At 29.3% G+C, this 21120-nt stretch overlaps 1 protein-coding gene across 17 annotated transcripts in view; it reads right to left on the reverse strand.

Annotated features, from left to right (window-relative positions):
* Nucleotides 1-356: 356 nt before the first annotated feature.
* rut (adenylate cyclase rutabaga) overlaps nucleotides 357-21120 on the reverse strand; it is a 46686-nt gene continuing 25922 nt past the window's right edge. For 8 of the 17 annotated variants that reach the window (XR_012454417.1, XR_012454414.1, XR_012454421.1 and 5 more), the window contains 16 exons: nucleotides 20626-20750; nucleotides 20362-20533; nucleotides 20104-20281; nucleotides 19221-19635; nucleotides 18214-18462; nucleotides 17881-18131; nucleotides 17625-17696; nucleotides 17136-17262; nucleotides 16808-16991; nucleotides 16291-16468; nucleotides 12555-12759; nucleotides 8119-12356; nucleotides 5477-5738; nucleotides 3665-3746; nucleotides 1011-1144; nucleotides 357-483 (listed from right to left, as the gene is read on the reverse strand). Coding sequence is in view for 1 of the 17 variants with exons in the window: in XM_074115207.1 (XP_073971308.1) it covers nucleotides 15844-15853; nucleotides 15966-15980; nucleotides 16291-16468; nucleotides 16808-16991; nucleotides 17136-17262; nucleotides 17625-17696; nucleotides 17881-18131; nucleotides 18214-18462; nucleotides 19221-19635; nucleotides 20104-20281; nucleotides 20362-20533; nucleotides 20626-20750 (1976 nt within the window). In the remaining 16 variants the exon portion in view is untranslated. Of the gene's footprint in view, nucleotides 484-1010; nucleotides 1145-3664; nucleotides 3747-5476; nucleotides 5739-8118; nucleotides 12760-15801; nucleotides 15854-15965; nucleotides 15981-16290; nucleotides 16469-16807; nucleotides 16992-17135; nucleotides 17263-17624; nucleotides 17697-17880; nucleotides 18132-18213; nucleotides 18463-19220; nucleotides 19636-20103; nucleotides 20282-20361; nucleotides 20534-20625; nucleotides 20751-21120 lie in introns of those variants that run through there. The other 9 variants (XR_012454420.1, XR_012454411.1, XR_012454408.1 and 6 more) reach the window with 9 other exon arrangements.

Genomic DNA, 21120 nt, shown 5'->3' on the forward strand with positions numbered 1-21120 from the left:
GATCGCCCAGCTGTCTGTTGTTGCTCTTGCACACTCTCACGACTCTGCCGGCCATTGTTAACCTTCCCTCTAGGTTTTCCTCTTTTACTTCTACCACTCTCCAGACTCTGTAACCTTCCTTTTAGGTTATCCTTTTTATTTTTTCGTATTTTCTTCATCATTTTGAAATATTAATAAAATATTATTAATTATTTTCGTTTAATTTTTACTTTTTCATATTAATTAACACATTAAATGGAAAAAATAATAAAATAATTTTTTTTAAATAAAAAAATAAGATTTTTATTAATTTTTTTTTAAACATGCAATTTTCAATTTTGATAAAATCATGCATATTACGTATAATAACTACATACCTTTTTCTTATAGATTCTTAACCAATTTGAATATTCAGATTGGATTGATGACTTACGTCTTTTTCACTTGGGCTTGCATTGATGAACAGATTTGCAGGCAGCACTCTGGGTATCACCAGTATTGATTCTGAAAATAATTATTTATTGTAATTTAAATTAAATTAAAATGTTAAGTAAGTTTTACCTCGCATTAAGTAAAAGATCTATAACAATTTATGTATATTATAAAGATTAAAGAAAGATGACTGTAATTAACTCAAGAATTGATTTTTTTTTTTAAATCCTACACCTTTTCATTCAATGATAATGAAAAATATTTCTAAAATACACATCTATTTCATAGGAAAAAAATTAATTTGATTGAAAAAAAATATAACACAAAATCCACTAGCATTATTATTATGAAATTATTTTTAGGAAAATGAGTTAAAAAATTATAAGCTCGAATAAAAATAGTTTTATATAATTGGAAATTTATGCAGAATTCACATGCGTGTTTGATGTTGATTTTTTTAAATTAAATTACTGCTACCTACAATCAACAAAAATTGAAACTTCTTTCAGATACAAAAAGAAAAGAATAATTTGTATGAAAAAAAGTTTTAGTTGTTGTTGTATCACCCTGAACATAATAAATAATAAGATAAGACTTACCTGGATGCGAATAACTTCATATTAATAATGGTCGTGCTGCTAAGAAGGACCCTTAAAAATTCATCTCAGGTAAAAGCTGAGCTTAACGGAGCTACAAGTTGATGAAAAGCCCATTGATGTTGGCACTGCATGGACTAAAAAAAATATTACATTAAACATAAGTAGGAGTAATACGAATTTGATAAATTACTTAATATAAATAGGTAGAAATTTGACACTAGGGGTACGCTACACCAAATAAGTTGCCCCATTAACTAAAGATATCTCACATATGTAAAAATTTTTTAGTAAACTTTAAGTGGAAATTAAACTAAAAAGAATGAATAAACTCGGTGTTACCTACAAGATCGAATAAAAGCCTACACAATCTAAAAACTTAAACTACAAAAATAACTTTCATAACTTAGTTTAGTCGAGGCAGTATTGAGCTACACTAACGCATTCTGTTGAGAGCATTCACGAATTCTCGCCACAACATACGTATTGGAATTTTCTTTAAATATAAAACATAATAATGAAGTAATTCTTCAATATTATACAAGTTAATATTTCAAGAGAAGTTTAAGAGGTTCCTCAAAACAATAAAATAAAATCGGGAAAAAAGGATTTCGCTAGATACAGGATAAAAGATTTTGAGGTCATTTTGAATGGTAAGATCAATGCGAACAGAACATTTAATATTTTCCAAAAAGATTTTTGATTGGGGAGACTGAATTCGTTGACAATTGGAAAAGTAGTAAGTGCCCCATGATTTCTGTCAAAGTACAGATTGCTCCATACCAGCTGCTACAGCAGTCTTTTATTTATTACAGAGAGTTTTTGGTTTTCATCAATTTTTTGAGGAAAATGTTTCAATACATGCTCTAGATCATAATGACATAATGAAAGTACGTTGTTTATAGGAAATCGTTAATGCTGATCAAGAGAAAATACGAAAAATCAGATTCAGTTAATTTGTAGTAAGATTAACAGTTTTTCTCCAAAAAGAGCCATTAAACTAGATATCAAACATTTGAATTTTCCATGATATATAATTTTAATAGCATAATCTGATAATTTAGCAAATATCTATGGCGAAAAAATTGTTTTAAACATCTTAATTTTTCTGTGAAATAATAAATATTAAACTGAAAGACTGCAGAGGAAGGGGAGCAAAGTGAAGAGTAAAAAGTAGGAGCTAAAAGGGGTTCATTTATAATTTATATTGCAAAGAAATATTGAGTACAGAAAACCAGTGAACTTGGAGGTGTTCCAGCCATGCACATGCAATTTTATGTAAGATTAACAACTTACTTGTTTTTCAACCAATTTTGCACATACAAGTTTCCGTATTTTTGTAGAATATCAGCTTCATTATTCTCTCTCAGATACTGTCTTTGGAAGTTATAACTGCCTACTATTTAACCCGACGTTGGTTACTACTTATTCTACTGTGTCTCCAGTTTACCTCTCTAACCTAGAGGATAGTTGTTCTCCGACCATCGAAGCGAGTCTGTCATCTCCCTTACTATTACTTAACATCATGATTCTTTAGGTGAGAGGTGATGAATGTTAGACTAGACCAAAGAAGATATTATCTACACTGCTGCATTACTCAAGTCGTACTGACGAGAATTTGTGCTGCCACGTATATATAGAGGAAAATTGCAGCACTGTTACCACCTGGTGGCAATTTCTGGAACTTTTTATACACCTGTATAAGTGGCACACTCTGACGGATTTTTTTGGAACTTTTTTTTTTACCTTAATTTCTTTACTTTTTTAAGTTTTTCTGTTAGTTTTAAACTTTTTTTAGCTTTTTTTTTTTTATTTATTAAATTATATATGTATATTTTGTTAACATAGAAAGCAAAATACTAAGTTTATGTAACATAAATAGATATGAAATAAATACATATATATTTTAAATTTAATTTTTTTCTTTGTTCTCCTACTAAATAATGCATATAATTAATAAGATTGTGACTTAAAAATGCATATTACACCTAAATGCAATAATACATTTTTTTAGTTATTAATTCATTTCGAAATATTAATGAAATTATTTAAATTATAAATCTCTTAAGATATATAGTTAATTAATTATAATGCCTAGGATTGTAAAAAGTAAATTATTTGAACCTTATTAACAATCCTGATGTAATGTTATAGCATTTTATCGTTGAACTAAATCTTTTTTAAAGCTAATTCAACTTTTAGTCCAGAATCAATTTTTTGTTTTGTTTCAACCAACATATATTCAATTCTCTTCACAAAAAAGTTTAATTTAGTTAAACATTATTGAATAAAGACTAAAGAAGTTGCTCGCTACGGTATTATTTTTGATATAGAATATTTCATTGAAACAAATATTTTTGATAATACCTATTTATTAATTATTTTAAGTTCTCTGTTAGGTTTCAAAGTTTTTTAGCAATTCTTTTTGTATTTTATTGATTTATATGTATATTTTTTGTATAGCAGAATGTAAAATATGAAGTCTATGTAAAAACAAAAAAGGTATGCTAATAAATCATTTTTTTTAAATTAAAGATTTTTATTTATTCTCCTACTAAATAATACTTTTCATTTTCACTTTAAGTCAAAAAAACATTTAATAAATAGGATTGCGATACAAACATGCAAATTACATAACAAAAATTGTTTGTACTTACTCATTTGATCGATGTTTTCTCAACGTCTTTTTCATTTCCACTTCAATTGATGGCAGTTTTGCAGTTATTGGCTGTTTTCAATCTGAAAATCATTATTCAATGAAAAAAATAGTTAATAGAGTAGATCATTCATTAAAAAACATTCTATTCAATGATACTACAAATTAAAACGCAACCATTTGTTTAAGATAAATTTGTATCCTTCAGAAATTTAAGAAATAAATAAAATATGAATGCTGAAATTTTAGTTTAAATATTTTAACTAGATCAATGTTTTAGAACGTATTCGTAGCATTGTAAAACATTAAATTATTTTAACATGAATTATTCCTACGTTGCAATTTAACGTTGTACTAAACTTGTTTTAGTCTAGCTACAATCTGCCATAAATTTAAATCATTAGTTTATTAAGTTAGTCAACCAAAATAAACGATTTTTCAAGATTCTATCACGATTTCTGTCAAAGTACAGATTGCTCTAAAAGCAGCAGCTATGGCAGTCTCTAATTCAGCGTTTCCCAACCTGTGGTACGCGAGTTGCTGGTTGATGGTACGCGAAAAATAATCAGTAATAGCGGTCATAAAAAATAAACAAAAATAAAAGCATAAAAATATCATAGAAACATTTTTTTCTTATAATACCTAAAAATTATTTTAATTAATAATAATATACAGTAATGTTGTTTATATGTTCAGCAATAAGGTTAGTCTGTCTTAAGATATACGAGAAAATATAATAGCACATTTAACAGGATTAAAACTGTCTTTCATGGAGTATTTTTCAAAACCCGAAAACACAAATGACAATTGGATTTCAAACCCCTTCTATAAAGAAAACTGAGGAAAAGTTACATCATTATTGATAAAAGATAAAGAGAATTTAATAGAATTATCATGTGACAGAACTTAAATGATAACTGTGTACAGATCTGCTTAAAGAGACAGGATTGTAATGAGTAAGCTCTATCCAAGTAACATTAAATTTAATTGGTACTTACAGGTAATTGAATGCTTAAAAGAAATTAATTTAGAAGATTTGGGCACAAATATAATAATCCTAATGAAGAACTTTGTAAATTAATAAATAATCTTAAAGAGAAAGATATGAACAAGTTTTAAAACTATGATCTTACACTTTACGAAGTTTACCAAGTGAACATGAACTTGGAACTCCTTTGTAACAGATACATTGTATCTCTCTATACAAATAAAGATAATAATAAAATAACACACTGGGATTACCAAATTTCACGAAATACAATAATTTTTATGAAGTGGTACAATTTAGAATGATGTTCTACAAAGTGGTACGCGAGCCAAAAAAGGTTGGGAAACGCTGCTCTAATTTATTACAGAGAGTTTTTAGTTTTTATCAATTTTTCGTGAGAAATGTTTCAATACATGCTCTAGATCATAAAAAATATAATGAAAGTATGTTGTTTACAGGAAACCGTAAATGCAGTTCAAGAGAAAATACGAAAAATCAGATTTAGTACATTTGTAGTAAGAATGACAGATTTTCGCCATAAAGAGCCATTAAACTAAATATCAAAATTTGAACTTTCCATTATTGATTTTCATCACACACGAAACTTGACGATTGGTATAAAAATTTATCGAAAACAAATATATCCGTTGAAAACTGAATAACATTCTACTTGATCGTACGTAACACCTTGTAATTATTATAGGCAAGAATTGGTAATTCTTTTATTATAGCAATTATAGGTAATTGAATTGTAACGAGTGCTTGGTGGATATTAAAGTAAAAGTGAAAAATTAAAGGGCTAAGTGACAAAGATAAACAAAATACCTTATGAAGCCGATACAAAAGGAAAGATCTTGTTCACACACTTGCTCCAGCAATTACTTCTCATTCTACTCCTGCTTGTAGGCTCAACTACCCTCTGCATTCTTGTTACGAAATAGTCAAAAACCATTGCCAGCGAAATACTGAGCTAGTAACTTCTTATCAATCCTATCTATGAAGCCATTTAATTTTTCTTCTGAACTGCCGAAATCACCATCATGTAAAAATACGAATGTTTGGATATACTTCAAACCTTTTTCAAGCCCTAAAATTTATTATATATACACATTGTCATCTTGTTATTTTTTCTTACACTGGCTATATTATACGAAGTGCAACAATAACAAAAGCATGAAAAGATTCTCCCAAAATATATAAACAACTGCAATACGAACATAGGTTACTTAATATCATTAAATAATGTTTCTTTATATTAAATCTAAATCTGCTGATTTAAATTTTAAATCTATACCTCCTCAGTTATACTGTTAATGTAACATAAGTAGTGAATTTCTTGAACAGGTCTAACTCGTTTTACATCCGAATTAAGCTTACCGCACACATCTTTCTCGTCTTGTGGTTTTCGTTACTTCACTTCGATGTAAAACTAACACTTCTCGAACCTTACTTTTTATAGGTCTTCGTAAAGGCTTATTAATTTATTAGTCTTATGAAATGAGGTTACGTCCGTAGTGCGTGATGTTTATAATTTTGTCCGTAGTGGGACGTATTTTTATTATACTACCTTATCGGTTTCGGTCTTTCAACTATGTCAAAGGTACAATAACCAAATTGGGGTAAGGATTTCGACTACACAGCTCTCCCCGAGCCGCACTACAACTACTAACTGAACAGACTGAGTAAAGGAGGTTACGTGGTGTTATCCAAAATATTTTCGAATTGTCAAACATTTGTAAAAGTTATGAATTAAAATAATTGAAATCTAGTACATGTTAAAAAAAGAAATTTCCTTTTTTAAAAATTCTGTGCGAGTAATATTTTAGAACTGTAGTTAGAAATGTATTTTATAAGAGGAAGGCGCGAGAATTTAAGTTTAAAACACCGACATTGTTGCATTTTCACTGCGAAATAATTATTGTTAAGTAAAATTTAAATGAATATGCGATTCTAATCATTTAAAAAATTCGTAAATTAGTAAAATCTTTAAAGGAAAACTTTTAATAAGCATAGAACTTGCAATATGCTGTTATATTAAGGCTTTGTGAAAGGCTTTCTGTTTGCAGATTTCAGATACATTTTGTGTCCGTAGCAGAAACACTTCATTTTTTATAAAACAGAAACTTTATGAAATTGGTTCATAAAGTATATAATTTAATTAATTGACAAAATTAAGGTGAGAATCCTTTTTTTGTTTTTAATTAATTTGGCAATTGTTACTCAAAATTCGTACACACTGTATACATTTTACCTCTGGCTTATTTTATAATTTACTGAAATTTAAAATCTTTATCTTTTCGGATAACTAGTTGAAAATTTCTCATTTTACTTTTGTTTGGCAATGGTAACTTTAGATTCAGATACCCTCCTTGTACAATCCACTTCACGCTCGAATTTAAAATCACTATTACAAAGAAATTGAAAAATAAGTAATGTCTAGTTTTAAAGAAAAATATTTTATTCCAGCTTCAGGGCATTAATGACTAAGATAAAAATACAAACAGGGAAAATCGCCTCAATTTTTTTTATAATTTTTTTATAACGTTTTTCTTTTTAATCTGTGAATTATAGTTTGACTATTATAGATTAATAGATACGTAATGCAATCAATGAAAGTTAAATGGTTTGCTGCTTGACAATTATTATTTAACATAGATGAAACTGGCCAGCATAAGGGTCTGTCACATCTCATAAATTCTCAAAAATATTAATGAAAATTTAACGCAGTGAAATTACTTAAATGATTTCAATTATTACAATACGCTTTTTCGAATGTTTCTAAATGGCTGAAATAATGGGCGGAAGTATAAATGAAATGTTGGGTACCTACTTGCTTGGATGTACCTTTTGGCGTTTAATCAACCCTTATACTAAAGTTTAGTAACTAAACTATTTAAAATAATATGAATAAATTCAAAATAATGAACAAAATACGAAAACATAAAAAGAATAGTTAAAAAAGGCCTCCAAAGTCTAGAAAGAGAATCTATTCGTTAAAATAGTGATTGTTCTGGTGCCTAGGAGTGACAGCATGAATTAAAGCTAATTATTTTATTAACTCCAATGTTTTTATTAATTATTATGTAGCTCGAGATTTTTTTAATTAGGTAATATTACAGTTAGATGGTATTAGGTATGTGTTAATTAATGAAACCGGAAGTAAGTTAAAATAAATTGTTTTATGCTAGGAAAATGCATAAAATGTTACTTACTTGTCGAGTGTGCAATAGTACTACCAGAGTATATAGGTAATGATTTTTGCTGGGTGGGAGGGCGGAGTAATTACTTTGAATTCATTATTAATTCTTCGACTTCTGAATTTTTGACATGACATACATACGTCATTCCTACTTCACCTTTTTCATTTTTGTTGTTTGGAATAATTTTTTTTTATAATTCTTAAAGAAGAACGAATATTTTTTATTACAATTACTTATTTTAGACTAGACAGACATATGTCAACATACCTCTTTCATATTTGATGATGTGTGACTAGAGTAGACATGTTTGAGCGTGACGAGCGACAGAGCGACCTTCTCCCCTACAACACTCAAGTCGTACTGAAGAGAAATCTTGACACTTATATAGCTTTAGTGCTACCTGGTGGCAAATATGTGAACTAAAAAGTGTTTACATATATGACAAGTCCAGTAAGTGCTGTTACCTGTTGGTAAATATGTGAACTAAAATTTCTTTGTGTTCAGGTCCAGTAAGTGCTGTTACCTGATGGCCATTTTTGGAACTAATTATTTTAAGCCCTTTTTTTTTTGTCTTCCTTAAACACTTGTCTCCGGCACTATTTAGAACAAACTTTTTTTTTTTTCTTTATTTTTAAATAATTATTGGAAAGGGTAATAAGGGGAAAACAAATATTTGTTACTATATTCAATCTTTTCGAGAGTAAAATGCATTCTTACAATAACATTTTCAGACATTGTCATTACGTATTTTAACATTAACGTCACAATAAAATTGTTTTAAAATAAAATTAGGGAGCCTTGAAGAAGTTAGATACAGTGCCATCTGTTTGATGTCTAAACTCGTAATTTTCTTATGAAGTGATTATACTTCCTGTACAGCTTCTCTTTGTTATAGTAAAAGTGTATGATTGTAGAATAACACTTTTTATTTTTAGGAACAAAACTTAATGGTTTGGGTAGCTTGTTTGTTTAAGGTCAAACACATGTAACATTAAAGCTGACTTACTTTTACCTGAAATTGATAAAAATAATTCGTTGTAACTCGCTTATATAATAAATATCTTAGTAAAATAAACATCTTGATTGTATTACTATTTATTTTCTCAAATAGATGGCCGTTTTTAGCCAAATTAAAACATTCTCTTATGAATTTTACCTAAACGTTTGTGATGGCAAAATACTAGATATTATAACTTAGATACAACCACTCTTAGTACTTGAACAACTGTTTATTTAAAGCGAACGAAAAAATTGTTTAATTTGGATTAAAAAAGATTTGGTATGTTTAAAAACTAATTTAACTTACTGTGTGATATTCCGGTTCATCTTAAATAAGGCCAAGTTGGGAATAGTTGCGCATATCTGGCAGACTGGTGGTACCTATCCTACTATAAGTCTTAAATACAGCTCAGAGCCAATAAAAACAGTATAACTATTACAACAAAAAAACATTCATTATTCATTGGATAGATAAAAAAATTAAATAAAACTAATTTTCTTCTTGATTCTTTTACCATTTTCTTCATAATAATTACACTTCTTTACAAAAATCTTCTTTTGACTAAAATTAGGGATTTTAAAGAAACACAAGGTTTAATAAATAATAAATAAATCATTCACAAATTACTTTGTTAAAAAAAATAACACAGTTTATTCTTTTAAAGATTATTACACTGACAATCAGGAAACAAATTATTGATAACAGTATTGCAAATTTATTTTATGGTAGGATTTAAAAAAATAAAAAACGAACTAGTAGTCACGATAATTCCTGTTTTGTAAACATTACTTTAGGTTTTCTTTTTCTGGAGGCCTTTAAAGTAATAATTTCACTTTATATTTCAATTATAATAAAACTAAAACTGGAGAAATTCCGTTCATTTTTCCATAAATTAAAGCAAACAATTTATTTTCTTTTTTTACGTTATAAACAGTCTTAAACAAATTTAATTTTTACTTAAAAACAAATCAATACTTTCTATCTTACAATTTTGTTTTTGTATTTTAAATTTGCTTGTAATGGTACCTAACTAAAGCTTCAATTATATATTTATAACTTAAATTTACGTTCATTTAAAAAAAAAAATGCTAAATTATATTTTTATACAATTAACAAATAATCTGTTTGAAATGACTTTGTGTTCAGGGTTGTCTCAATTAGAAATTAGGTTGGAAAAAACTAAAAACCATTCTTAAACCTTTACTAAAACAAAAGATATGAAGGATATGAAACTGGTTTAAATTAAAAAATACGTTTAAAACGTTATTGCGTTTTATAAGTTTATAATTTTTTGTTTTTTCAAAAGTGTAAAAACATTGGCACCTATAATTTAAGTTATTTTTTGTAATTTTTTTTGCAAAGTTTGTTTTCATACTACGTCATTTATATTTATTATTATAATATTCTTTATAAATATCTAATAAATATCAACACTAAATAGAAAAAAGTGAGTTGGATTAAAAAAAAAAAAGTTCAATAATTTTCCTTTTTGATACCTCACTAATATTTTTCAATAACCACAATGATGCAAAGATTTGGTTTTTCAGTAATATAGTTTTTTTAAATTTTATGTATACACTTTATAAACAATTTATATAATATGTATATATATATATATATAAATTTTTTGTATAGTAATTTTTAATTAGAAAAAAAAGAGATCGCTTGTTTGTTAAACTAAAAATGAAAACTAGGATTAATTTCAACTTACATTGAAAAGAATATAATTTGTTATGTAGTTAAATAAAGAAACTATTGCACGGGTTTTATAATTAATAGTTTTCCTTTATGTTAGGCTCATTTTTTAAAGTAATTTATATTAATGAATTTATATGTGCAACCTCCTTAAGATTAGAAAAGTTTAGGTTGAAAGCAAGTTCTTAATTTAACGAAACCTTATCACTGTATAACTTTTTCTTTTTTTTTTTATAACTTACATTTCTCCATAACTGGGCCAGATAATTAAACGTCTGTAAATGAAATGAATTCTCAAGGCTGTAAGATTTACATCTATAGTTTGTGGAAGAAAATCGGACTGAGGAAATGATATCATCCTGTGGTGGTACTGTGCAATTGTAGTGGGCCTAAGTGGGAGATTAGTTTGAACTGAATGTTGGAAAATACTTCGCGGGAAGATGAGGTTCTTTTCCGAAGTGTTGCGGAAACTTGCTTGTGTGGAGTAATAGGGCTGGGGCATTTCATTATTCTCTGGGTTTAAGTGTTGATCCTACTCTAAGCTGAGGGAAATTGCCTACAGTTTATTTAGTATCACTATAATTACCCAGATGAACTTACTTTATTTTTCCTAAGCACATCCTTCTTCCTAATAGAGCCGCGTCTCTAGGCGGCTAAGCCAAACCTATCGGCCCTATGAAATCCCCTGGTCCAACTGATCAAACTTGCGTCTTAAATGCGCAATGTACGTTTTTAAATCTAAAATATTGAAATTCATAATAACCATTACACACCAAGCATATACCACCTTAGGAAAAACATGACTTTATTCAACAACAATAATTTGGTGGAAATGTGTTGGTTGGTGGGGTAGGTTATGAAAATTTTTTGAGAAATACAGACATAAAGAGAAAGAGTTAATTTTTTTGGCCATTGCCAATACAAACCAAACTTCATTGATCTCGTGAGTCTTAAGAAATTAAAACCTTCCATTTCTTTTCTTCTTTCACTCAGGGAGGAGCAACCTAATAATTCCATTAATATTTCAATTTTTCTTTCAGATTAATTGCCACCATTTTTTTCTCTCTTTTTAAATAACGCACTTTTTTTTAAATATATATAATCATTTTAAATAATTCAACAATTAAGTTCTGTATTAATTAATTTAATTTTCATTATTTCGGAAAAAATTTTATATACTTCCATGAAGGTAAATATATACTTTTTTTTTAATGAGCTCATAATTTCATTATTTATATTAACTAGCTTCTAGTATTACATATAACTGCCTACATAAAATATTTACAAAACAAAAAAATAACTTAAAAAAGAAAAGAGAGTTGTATATAATTATTACACATATATTATTTACAAAAGTAGTTTTAATTTTTTTTAATTAAGCCTTTAAATTTCATGAAAGCACCAAGTCTAAATATTAAGTCAATATTAAACGTGGCAAAAAGTATTTTGGTTAAAAAAAAAATCTACATTTATTTGAATTATTTCATTTTCTTATCTTTTTTATTAGGACCTATTATTTTCTCTTCTAATTTAATAAACATAGCTAGCAGGAAAAATTCAAAGTTTCCACTGTACAAAAAACAAAAATGTACACAAATTTTTTAATAAAAAAAAAGAAGATGAAAAAGCAAATAAATTTATAAAACTAATTTAACTAAACCTTTTTTTCCAAACTTGTAGGCCAAGTTTCTATTTTTTTTAAATAATTAAAAGTAGAAAGGAATTGAATCCTTTTATAGTTTTTAAAGTACCTTCAATAAAATAGTGGAAGAAACTATTAAAGTTTGCCATTTAAGTACCATGCGTTGAACTTCAAACAAAAAGAACAAGAAAAACAATATGTTTTAATTATTTTAATATATAATATTAACTGATAAGAAATATTGACTGACTCAAAAGTTGGAGAGTTTCAAGAAAAGTCGTGTGAGTCATCACATCCAAATTTGTTTTATTTTATACATCTAGAACTTTCACGTAAATGTATTTAAAAAAAGATAAAACCACTTACCTATATACAACAATAAAATCCTTAGGAAAGACTTGATTTGAGATTTTTTTTTTCTTTTGATTGAAAAACCGTTGTTCTTTTCATTTATTAAATATCTGAATCAGTTTCAGATCTTGGTTGTCCAAAATTTCTTGTAATACTCTCAGACATGGTACGTATGTTGGCCAAATTTGCAATATCAGGTGTTATATCCCTATTATAATACCTGAAACATATTTATTTATCGTTTTAAAAAAGAAAATTTTATATATTCCTCCTATTCTTACTCTTTCACTAAGTTTCATAAAATAAATAGTTGGAAAAAAAATAAACAGTTTAAATTAAAACTTTTATATAAAATATATGAGATGCTTAGTAAATATTCTATTCTAAATTTAGGCAAGAAGACTTAATTTACTACGACTAGCGTGCTTAATGGATTTGATTCTTACTTTGACTCAAATGAATTGAATTTTTCAAAAAAAAATCTAGGTGTTTACAATTACATCAAGCAATGATGATTATAGATCGTAAAACATAGGGCAAACTGAGCGATGATAAGCAGTCGGTTTTTGGAGGAATACTTCCATGAAACAATCTGTCTAGCTATAAAACCGAAGAACAGATCCCGAAGAGCCCGGGATGTGATGGGTAACTGTCAATTCAAAGTCGTATGAAAAACAAGTTTCACTATACGTTAAAATTTTCTGATTCTACAGGAAAATGGAATGGCGAACACTAAAAAATGGTAACTCTAGTTTGCAATGAATGATATTTAAAGAAATTTCACCAGCTGGATTATTATACACAGATTGTGTGAAATAAGGAAATTTCCTCTTTACAACCTCTCAAGAGATTTAAGATTCTTGAAAGTTATTGACTTAAAAGAGAAGACTGTAGGTTCAAAATTATACCGGCACTTGTAGGGAAGCGGATGTTTTTATGACAATTAGACAAAGTATCATTAAATGCTCCGAATAACATGAATAAAGTATAAACAAAAATAATACCAGAAGTTAGGGAAAAAGGTAGATTTCTTTTAGATACTAAGGGGCTTGTGCCGACCGAATGGAAAGTACGATTTGCCAAGAACAAAACTGAAAGTAAAACCTTTTTGAATAGAAGGTTGAAATCACACATTGTTAACCAAAATACCAAATACTGAAAGATCCAAAATGGGACCCTCTGACTCAATTTTGCTCTTGGTCTACAATATGTGTCATCTGTACAATGTGTGTTGTGGAGAGTTGAGGTTTAACCGTTTCTAGGAGGCAGCAAAATATTGTCACAATGCTGTACTCTCGATCAACACAAAAAAAAAATAATAACCTCCTAGGGCAATTAAAAATAATACACTGAAATATAAACGGTAAAAAAGAAATGCACGCAATGTTAACCCATGCTTTTACGCTCCTCTTTTGCTTGATAAAGATATCCCTTATAATTCTGAATACATGAAATTCTTATCAAATTAAGTAACTATTTCTAAAACAATAAAATCCAATATTAATAAACAATGAATGATAATGGTGCTCTGTAGTTCTTCGCAGGCAGGCGGCAGATTTGCAAAAGTGTATTTGATTATGATTACAAAATGTACAGTATTAAAAAAATACAAGGTTACTGAAGCTAAGTTAATTATTCCGTGTAAATAAAACGTGTACACTGTAGACATAAATAGAACTACTGAAAATATAGTTCGCTTTAATACTTCTTTTTATTTTCTCAGTCTGTGTTAAGAAAACCGTTTGAATTCTCAGTATGTAAAAATGGAGTGAAAAAGAATACCTCCCCAAACTAAAAATAGCATAAAGCACAAACCTTATAGAATTTACACCATTTTTATAAAACAGATTTAACATGTTTGAGAAAAGAAGTGACTTCAACCTTTCCAGAAAAGTACCGTAATATTTAAAGCTAATTCAGATCAAAATGAACTGTATTAAACTTTTAAAATATCATATCCTCATCGAACTTCACTCATTTTTAAATTACAAAACTCGAAACACTGACATATATCTAAACCCAGTCAGAATGAGAGTAAATAACGATTTAAACTCATCAATAACAACTTCTAATTATAATTTGCATTGAAGTGTTGACAGATTGGGTAAAAATTTTAAAATACGATAACGAAACAAAACAATCGAAAAATAAATATGGTTAGAAACTGAATTTATCAAAGGCAGTGTTAAAAGTTGCAATTTATTGAATTCCAAAAAATAATAATTTATTACGACTTTGAGAAGTTGAGTTTTTACTCAAATGTGCATTATTAGATTTCATCTGCAATCATTTCAATAATTTGAAAGTAAATTTTAAACTTACGACTAGAAAAGGCTAGCCACTGAAGGTTAGGTGTATTATTGAACTTAGAACTGAATTCAGTTGACCTTGATAAGTGTAAAACTTTCAAAAAAAACTAAAATTGGAATACTAATTCAATATAATTTGCTTACTTTGATTTTTAATGCACTCAAAATTGTTTCCTTCACAGGCAGTAGTACGTAAGTTTGTAGTTGATTAGTAGCCACTAATAAAACTGGCAAGTTTTAAGTAAGTTAACTATTAGTTTACTACAAGTGATTTAACTTATGGAGATTTTGAAACAATATTCCCTATCTCTTGAACTAACACCTCGCCTAAACGTTGCCATTAAACTGGTAAGGAAGGTATCTCGTAGGTTACCTCTTAGTGTTGCCCAAAATTTCATATGTTGTACCTAACTTATAATTTTAAATTTCATCTGAATTTATTAAAGTAAATTTACCAATTAATTTTTTATTAGGATAATAAAGAGCCTTATTTAGCCTTAGCAGTATACTATATTTGAAAAAAAAAATATAAAAAAATAAGTATATCTAAAATTATTTCGTTCGGGAACGTTTTATTATTTTCAATCAGTTTTAAAAGTTGCTACACACTGATCTCATTCTATATCTGAAAATTACATATTTAAAGTTAATTGCTACTTTCAATGTCATCTAAATCACTTTTTATAGGAGAAAAATCTACAGTATACACGTAATATAAAAATGAAAAATGTGCGGCGCAATCAGCCTGGTTAGTAGAAATTAGTAAAGGAATAAAAACAAAAAAAGCCAACCACAAATATTATTTGAACAAATAAATAAAAAGAACTATATTACGAAGGCTCAGAACCATCTGTATATTTGCATTGAGTTACTACGAATTATTGTTAATAATTTTTTTTATCAACTCCTATATGTTCAAACTGCCATTGTAGAAAAGACTGAGGTTGCCCAACCTTAAATTAGATACTGTAGTCATCATGAACGAACCAATTTGATCAACCGCAACTGTCAAAGATAAGTTTTGACATAGTTAAGTAAAAGAAGTTAAAAGAAATACCTAATTTAAAAAAAATAATACAATATTTATGAAAAGATCTTAAGTTATCTGACGATTTACCTCACTTCAACTGGACTAAGCAATCAGAATGAAAAAAGAAGAAAATTAAAAATACAAGTAGTTTTTCAGTTTGTTTTAAAAATAATATAATAGATCTGTTGTTATATTCTATACTTTGAAAAAATTACATAATTTTATAGAAAAGGCTTTAGTAATTGCTATAAAATTATAACAGATACACATCTGAAGCTAAATTTCTACGCTATCATTCCCTAAAGGTTATAATTTCTACCATTTACTACATAACTGGATTACAATATCCCCACATATTCTGACTAAATTTAAATATTAAAATTATATTTAAAAACATTTTCCAAATAAATACCTGTAATCGTCTGGGTAACATGTATCATACTCTGAATCGTAGAGTGCACTGAGTGAATCTAAACTCAGGACGGCATCACTGTCTAGTAAGCGACTGGAAGCTCGACTTGACAAGGAAGTGTTATCACCTTCATCTTGACATCCACCATCAAATACTGAGGCAACATCACTTAGTGCACCTGGTGAAGTTAACAATTTAGAGATCTACTAATCCTCTTTCTTTTTCTTTTATTTTTTATTTAATTTTTTATTACTAGTTTATTCAAAATGTAATAAAATGATTTTCAATACAATATTGACTTATAATAAAAGAATTCATTTCACACAACACACATAATATCTAAAGATTCTGATGCTAAGTCCAAACAATACTCAAATTCTGGGATATTTGGAACAAATTAAAATGCGAGTAAATCTGCTTCATGATAAAAAGAAACTCTTGCCATTTTCAATGGAGCATGAGACTGCATCACTTCTATTCACCAACCAGACATTCTTGCAAGCGAAAAAAGATTTACCTTCAGCATCTGTGAGTCCGGTCTCATGAATCATGGATATATTTTCCAGCGCTGGATCGTCCGTTGTATAACCAGTACTTTCTCGATCGCCCAACAATGGTTCTGAGGCCGCTTCTTCATCACTCCATTCGCTCTGATCACCAGTACCAATACATCCAGTCACCTCAGCCCTACATTCTCCTTCCTGAGGACAAATTTCAAAAATTAATTGCAATTTTTTTTTTTTTTTGTTTAAGCTATGAACTGTAAGATGTTTACTGTCTATTTAAAAGAATAGATTTTTTGAAATCATTTTATTATTGAAGCATTCCATTAATTTTAAGATTACTTGTAAATGTAGCTCTTCAGCTATCCTTTTTTCCTCTTGTTCGAACGCTTCGCTTTCTTTTCTATCATCATCTCCAGGATTTGGTGGTTCAATGCCTGAAGGACCTTCCAGACACAGTTCTTCATCACTGTTAACAAAATAATCTAATTAAAATATGTACCGTGCAATTATTGGAATAAATTTACAATAAGTAAAGTAAAAGTCAAGTATCGTCTGTCTTTTCGAATGGGGCTTAACGTGCAACTACTAATTAGATATCGTGGACAGCGCTTATACTTAACTATTAACATTTTTTTAACGAATAAAAAGTAGCTACACGCTTGATCCGAACTGGGGATATTCCATTGACAAATTTATGCTTCACAATCGCTGTACCAATACGCGACCCAATTAGTTCTATGAATTATTCAACATAAAATTGAAAAAAATAAAAATAAATAAATAAAATAAACAAAAAGAAAAATAAATAAAAGAAAAAGAAAAACTCACATATCGTGTATGGCATGTGAGATACCAAGCAAATGTTGCTGTTGAGCTGCAAGATCGACTATATGAGCGTACCTATTAAGAAAATACGGACTTGAACATCACCCTTTTACAAATTATGTGATTTTGAAATTAAAATTAAAAAAAATATAACTAATAAAACAAAAATAGGAAAAAAAGAATAAACAAAAACAAAACCACTCGTTGCCATTCGTAATGTTCTTCGCATTTTCATTACAATAGCTGGAAAACAATTTACCTTGGTGTAACATGTGGTTGAGGACGATTTGATTTCAATTCTTGCTGTTCCTCCAACAATCTACGTATTTGTTTTTCAAAATCTTGTTCACTTTCCGGTGTAGACATTTTTAAATCAGTCTGCGATGAATTATCTTTCTTAGAAGAAGAATCCGCAGATCTTGTAGAAGTTTTCTCTAAAGAATTATTCTTTTTACCACGTTTACTTCGTGAAAATTCAAAACTGGCACATGTCTCACTTTGAGCTGTAGTCTAAAATTGTTAAATAAATAAATAATAAATTTATTTAATAATATTTTACTAAATATAATAAATAACTAAGTTTGATACCAACCGTATGAGGTGTAGTTTGTACTTTATCTGAATTGGTTTTGCGCGAACTTGACGACGACCCACTTTTAAAATTTCTTGACCTATTGCTACCGCCTCCAACACCGCATCGATTGTTATTGCCATTATTTTTGGCTGGTGAAAAACTGCGCGATGAATCGCCATTTGTTGGATTGTTGTTGGTTAGAAAACATGGCGGTATATAGTCGTGGGAAGCTCGTGGTGATCCTTCTGGCGATGAACAGGGATTCACCTGAGGATAACAAAGTAACAGGATTAGTACGTAAATATTCATTAGCCAAGGAATTCAATTTTGTTCACATTATAACTTTTTCACGTAATAATTAAGCACACAATCTTTGTCTTGTCAACATAAACAGTTACATCTTAAATTAATACCCAAAGGTTTCATAGCGCAACCGCTCGATTACAACGCAATCGAACAGCAGGTGAGAGGCCGTTTCCTCCTCTTCCTGACACAATCTGAACAACGGTTCCGAGCTAATAAGCCCCTCCTTTCAGATGTTTCCTGAACCTACCATGTTCCGTGAATAGGCTTGTTATCAGAGTATTCTGATTTCTGTCCAAGCACAGAGTCTTTGTTCCCACAGCCAAGGGCATCATAGTTTCGGGCCAATGAAAGGAGTGTTAGCTCCGACCTTTTTGACCAATTAAGTCGATAAGTAATTTATTTCGTTCATTTAAAACAATAATTCTGTACAAATATTTATTTGATCAAGGGACCTTGTATTTCAATTGGGATAACACCACATGGTGGTCTAATTGTTCTTTTAGAAATAAATTCTACGAGAAATTTAAATATAATCTGCTAATATTGGTTAAGACACTTTGATTTTGGCAGCTGCACTGTCCTAACACAAAAAACTGGTTTCGTTATCACCTGATTTCGTATGCAATTTTATATTATATAATGATATTTTTTACTACGTTTAATAGTGTCATATTCTGAACTGAAATCTTTACTATCACTAATAATTAAAAAATAAATACCTGAATATCTGAAGGGAAGAGGTAGTGTTTAGTATCAGCAACGGCTGTCAACAATGGTGGTGAAGGACTAGGGGATGCGTCTGTAGTTTTTGAATAGCTTTCATCGCTGCTGCTAATGCTGGCCGAATGGTTTACAGAAGAAATCTCATCAGCACTAGAGTCTATCCTCGGCTGTACAACTTGAGTGGTCGTCGAAAGAAATGGTGGCGCCAATCGTTGTTCGTCTCCACTCTCGTCAGAATATCGTCGAACAGCCCATGCTTTCACTTTTGGCGGTGGTTTCGGTAAAGGTTTCATGTATGGTTTCAGCAAAGGTTGTACCACGGCTGGAGCTGGAGGCGGTGATGATGAAGGTGGTGGAAGTGAAGTGCCGCCATTATTGGTGACAGGCCCTCGTGGCCATGGTGGAGTATACCTGGGTGATTAATATTAATAGTCTTATTGCAAATTGGAAACATAAAAATACATGATTAAACAAAGTATAACATGGAAGGGGTAAGAACCTCAGACGGAGAGCGAGACGGGAACTAATCAGAAATAATTGATAAAAATTCACAACACTACAGAATGTCGAAGATTTAAGTTGAAAAAAAAAACCTAACTTCAGAATCAGGAGAAATACTTAGCTGTCTAGCTACTTAAACGAATTTCATTCTATACTTGTTGGAAATTCTAACTTTCGTAAATGTAAAGTTATTAGAGATAATTATATGAGTATATGAGGCGATATGAGTTCTTCGGCACTTTGAGATCAAAGAAGGTTATGTGCAAAAACGACTGGTAGGGTGTTCCCTGGGATGAATGTCATTTTAGTTCATAAAAACAAATTTTACTAGTAATATGTTTCTAATAAAAGTACTGTACCACATATTGCTTTCTTTACCTGGAGTTATTTCTGGCAGGAACTGGAGGAGGTTGGTTATGATTAACATGATGAGGCTCAACTGCTTCAACTTGTGGTTGAGACTGAAGAGATCTTTGGCCAACTCTCAACAACTTACTACGATCAGGCATCTGTTGGAGGAATGCCAATGGGGTAGCCACTCCTCCGTACATGTTGCCTGGAAATGATTACAAAAACAAAAATGTAGTTATTTACAAAATTTTACTAATTAAATACAAGATGAAATTGAATACTAACTTATTCCAGCCGCTCTAATACTGGACAACTCTTCAACCCTGATTGTACCAGGCTGTTTTCTATCTGTCAAAAAGTATGTAGTCATTTCACCTTTGCCCTTTACTTTAACTTTACCACGACATTGAAATTCATAAGGATGTCCTCTTAAAACATGGTAAACTTCTTCAGTTACCTAAAGTTTTATTGTAAAAAAAATAATTGCTATGTCCTTTGTTATAAAAATTTCAATTTTATTTAAATAATTAATTAATAACAATTTCATACCTGAGTATGATTTGGTAAACCCGTAGAATCCATTCTGCTAGCTACGTTTACTGTATTACCCCAGATATCGTATTGGGGTTTCCTAGCACCAATCACACCGGCAACAACTGGCCCTATGTTGATACCTGTTTGCAAATTATAAACTGATTAAAAAGACCTGATAAAAGTAATATTCAAGCGATAGAAACACACATAAAACTGAGTTACAACAATATATTCTGAATATTATAGTCTTTCTTGACAAAAGAACTAAAGGAAAATTGGATTATCACAAAAACCTAATAAACTTATTTATCTTTAAGACATATTTGGACTATAAATCGGGTCATTCAAACAGTCTATTACTTCATAATAAAGTATTGCAACCATGACTCAATTTTCGATTATAAGTTATCAACGAAAATTTTGGTTTTGTGGTCCTCTAAGTCTGATACAAGTTTTTTAAAAATGGTCAGAGAATTTGTGCTAATAAAGCATAGAAATCGTAGGAAGCTG

The sequence above is a fragment of the Rhodnius prolixus genome, unplaced genomic scaffold (assembly GCF_049639745.1).
Source record: "Rhodnius prolixus isolate KJV_2025 unplaced genomic scaffold, Rpr scaffold_7, whole genome shotgun sequence".
Classification (NCBI taxonomy): domain Eukaryota; kingdom Metazoa; phylum Arthropoda; class Insecta; order Hemiptera; family Reduviidae; genus Rhodnius; species Rhodnius prolixus.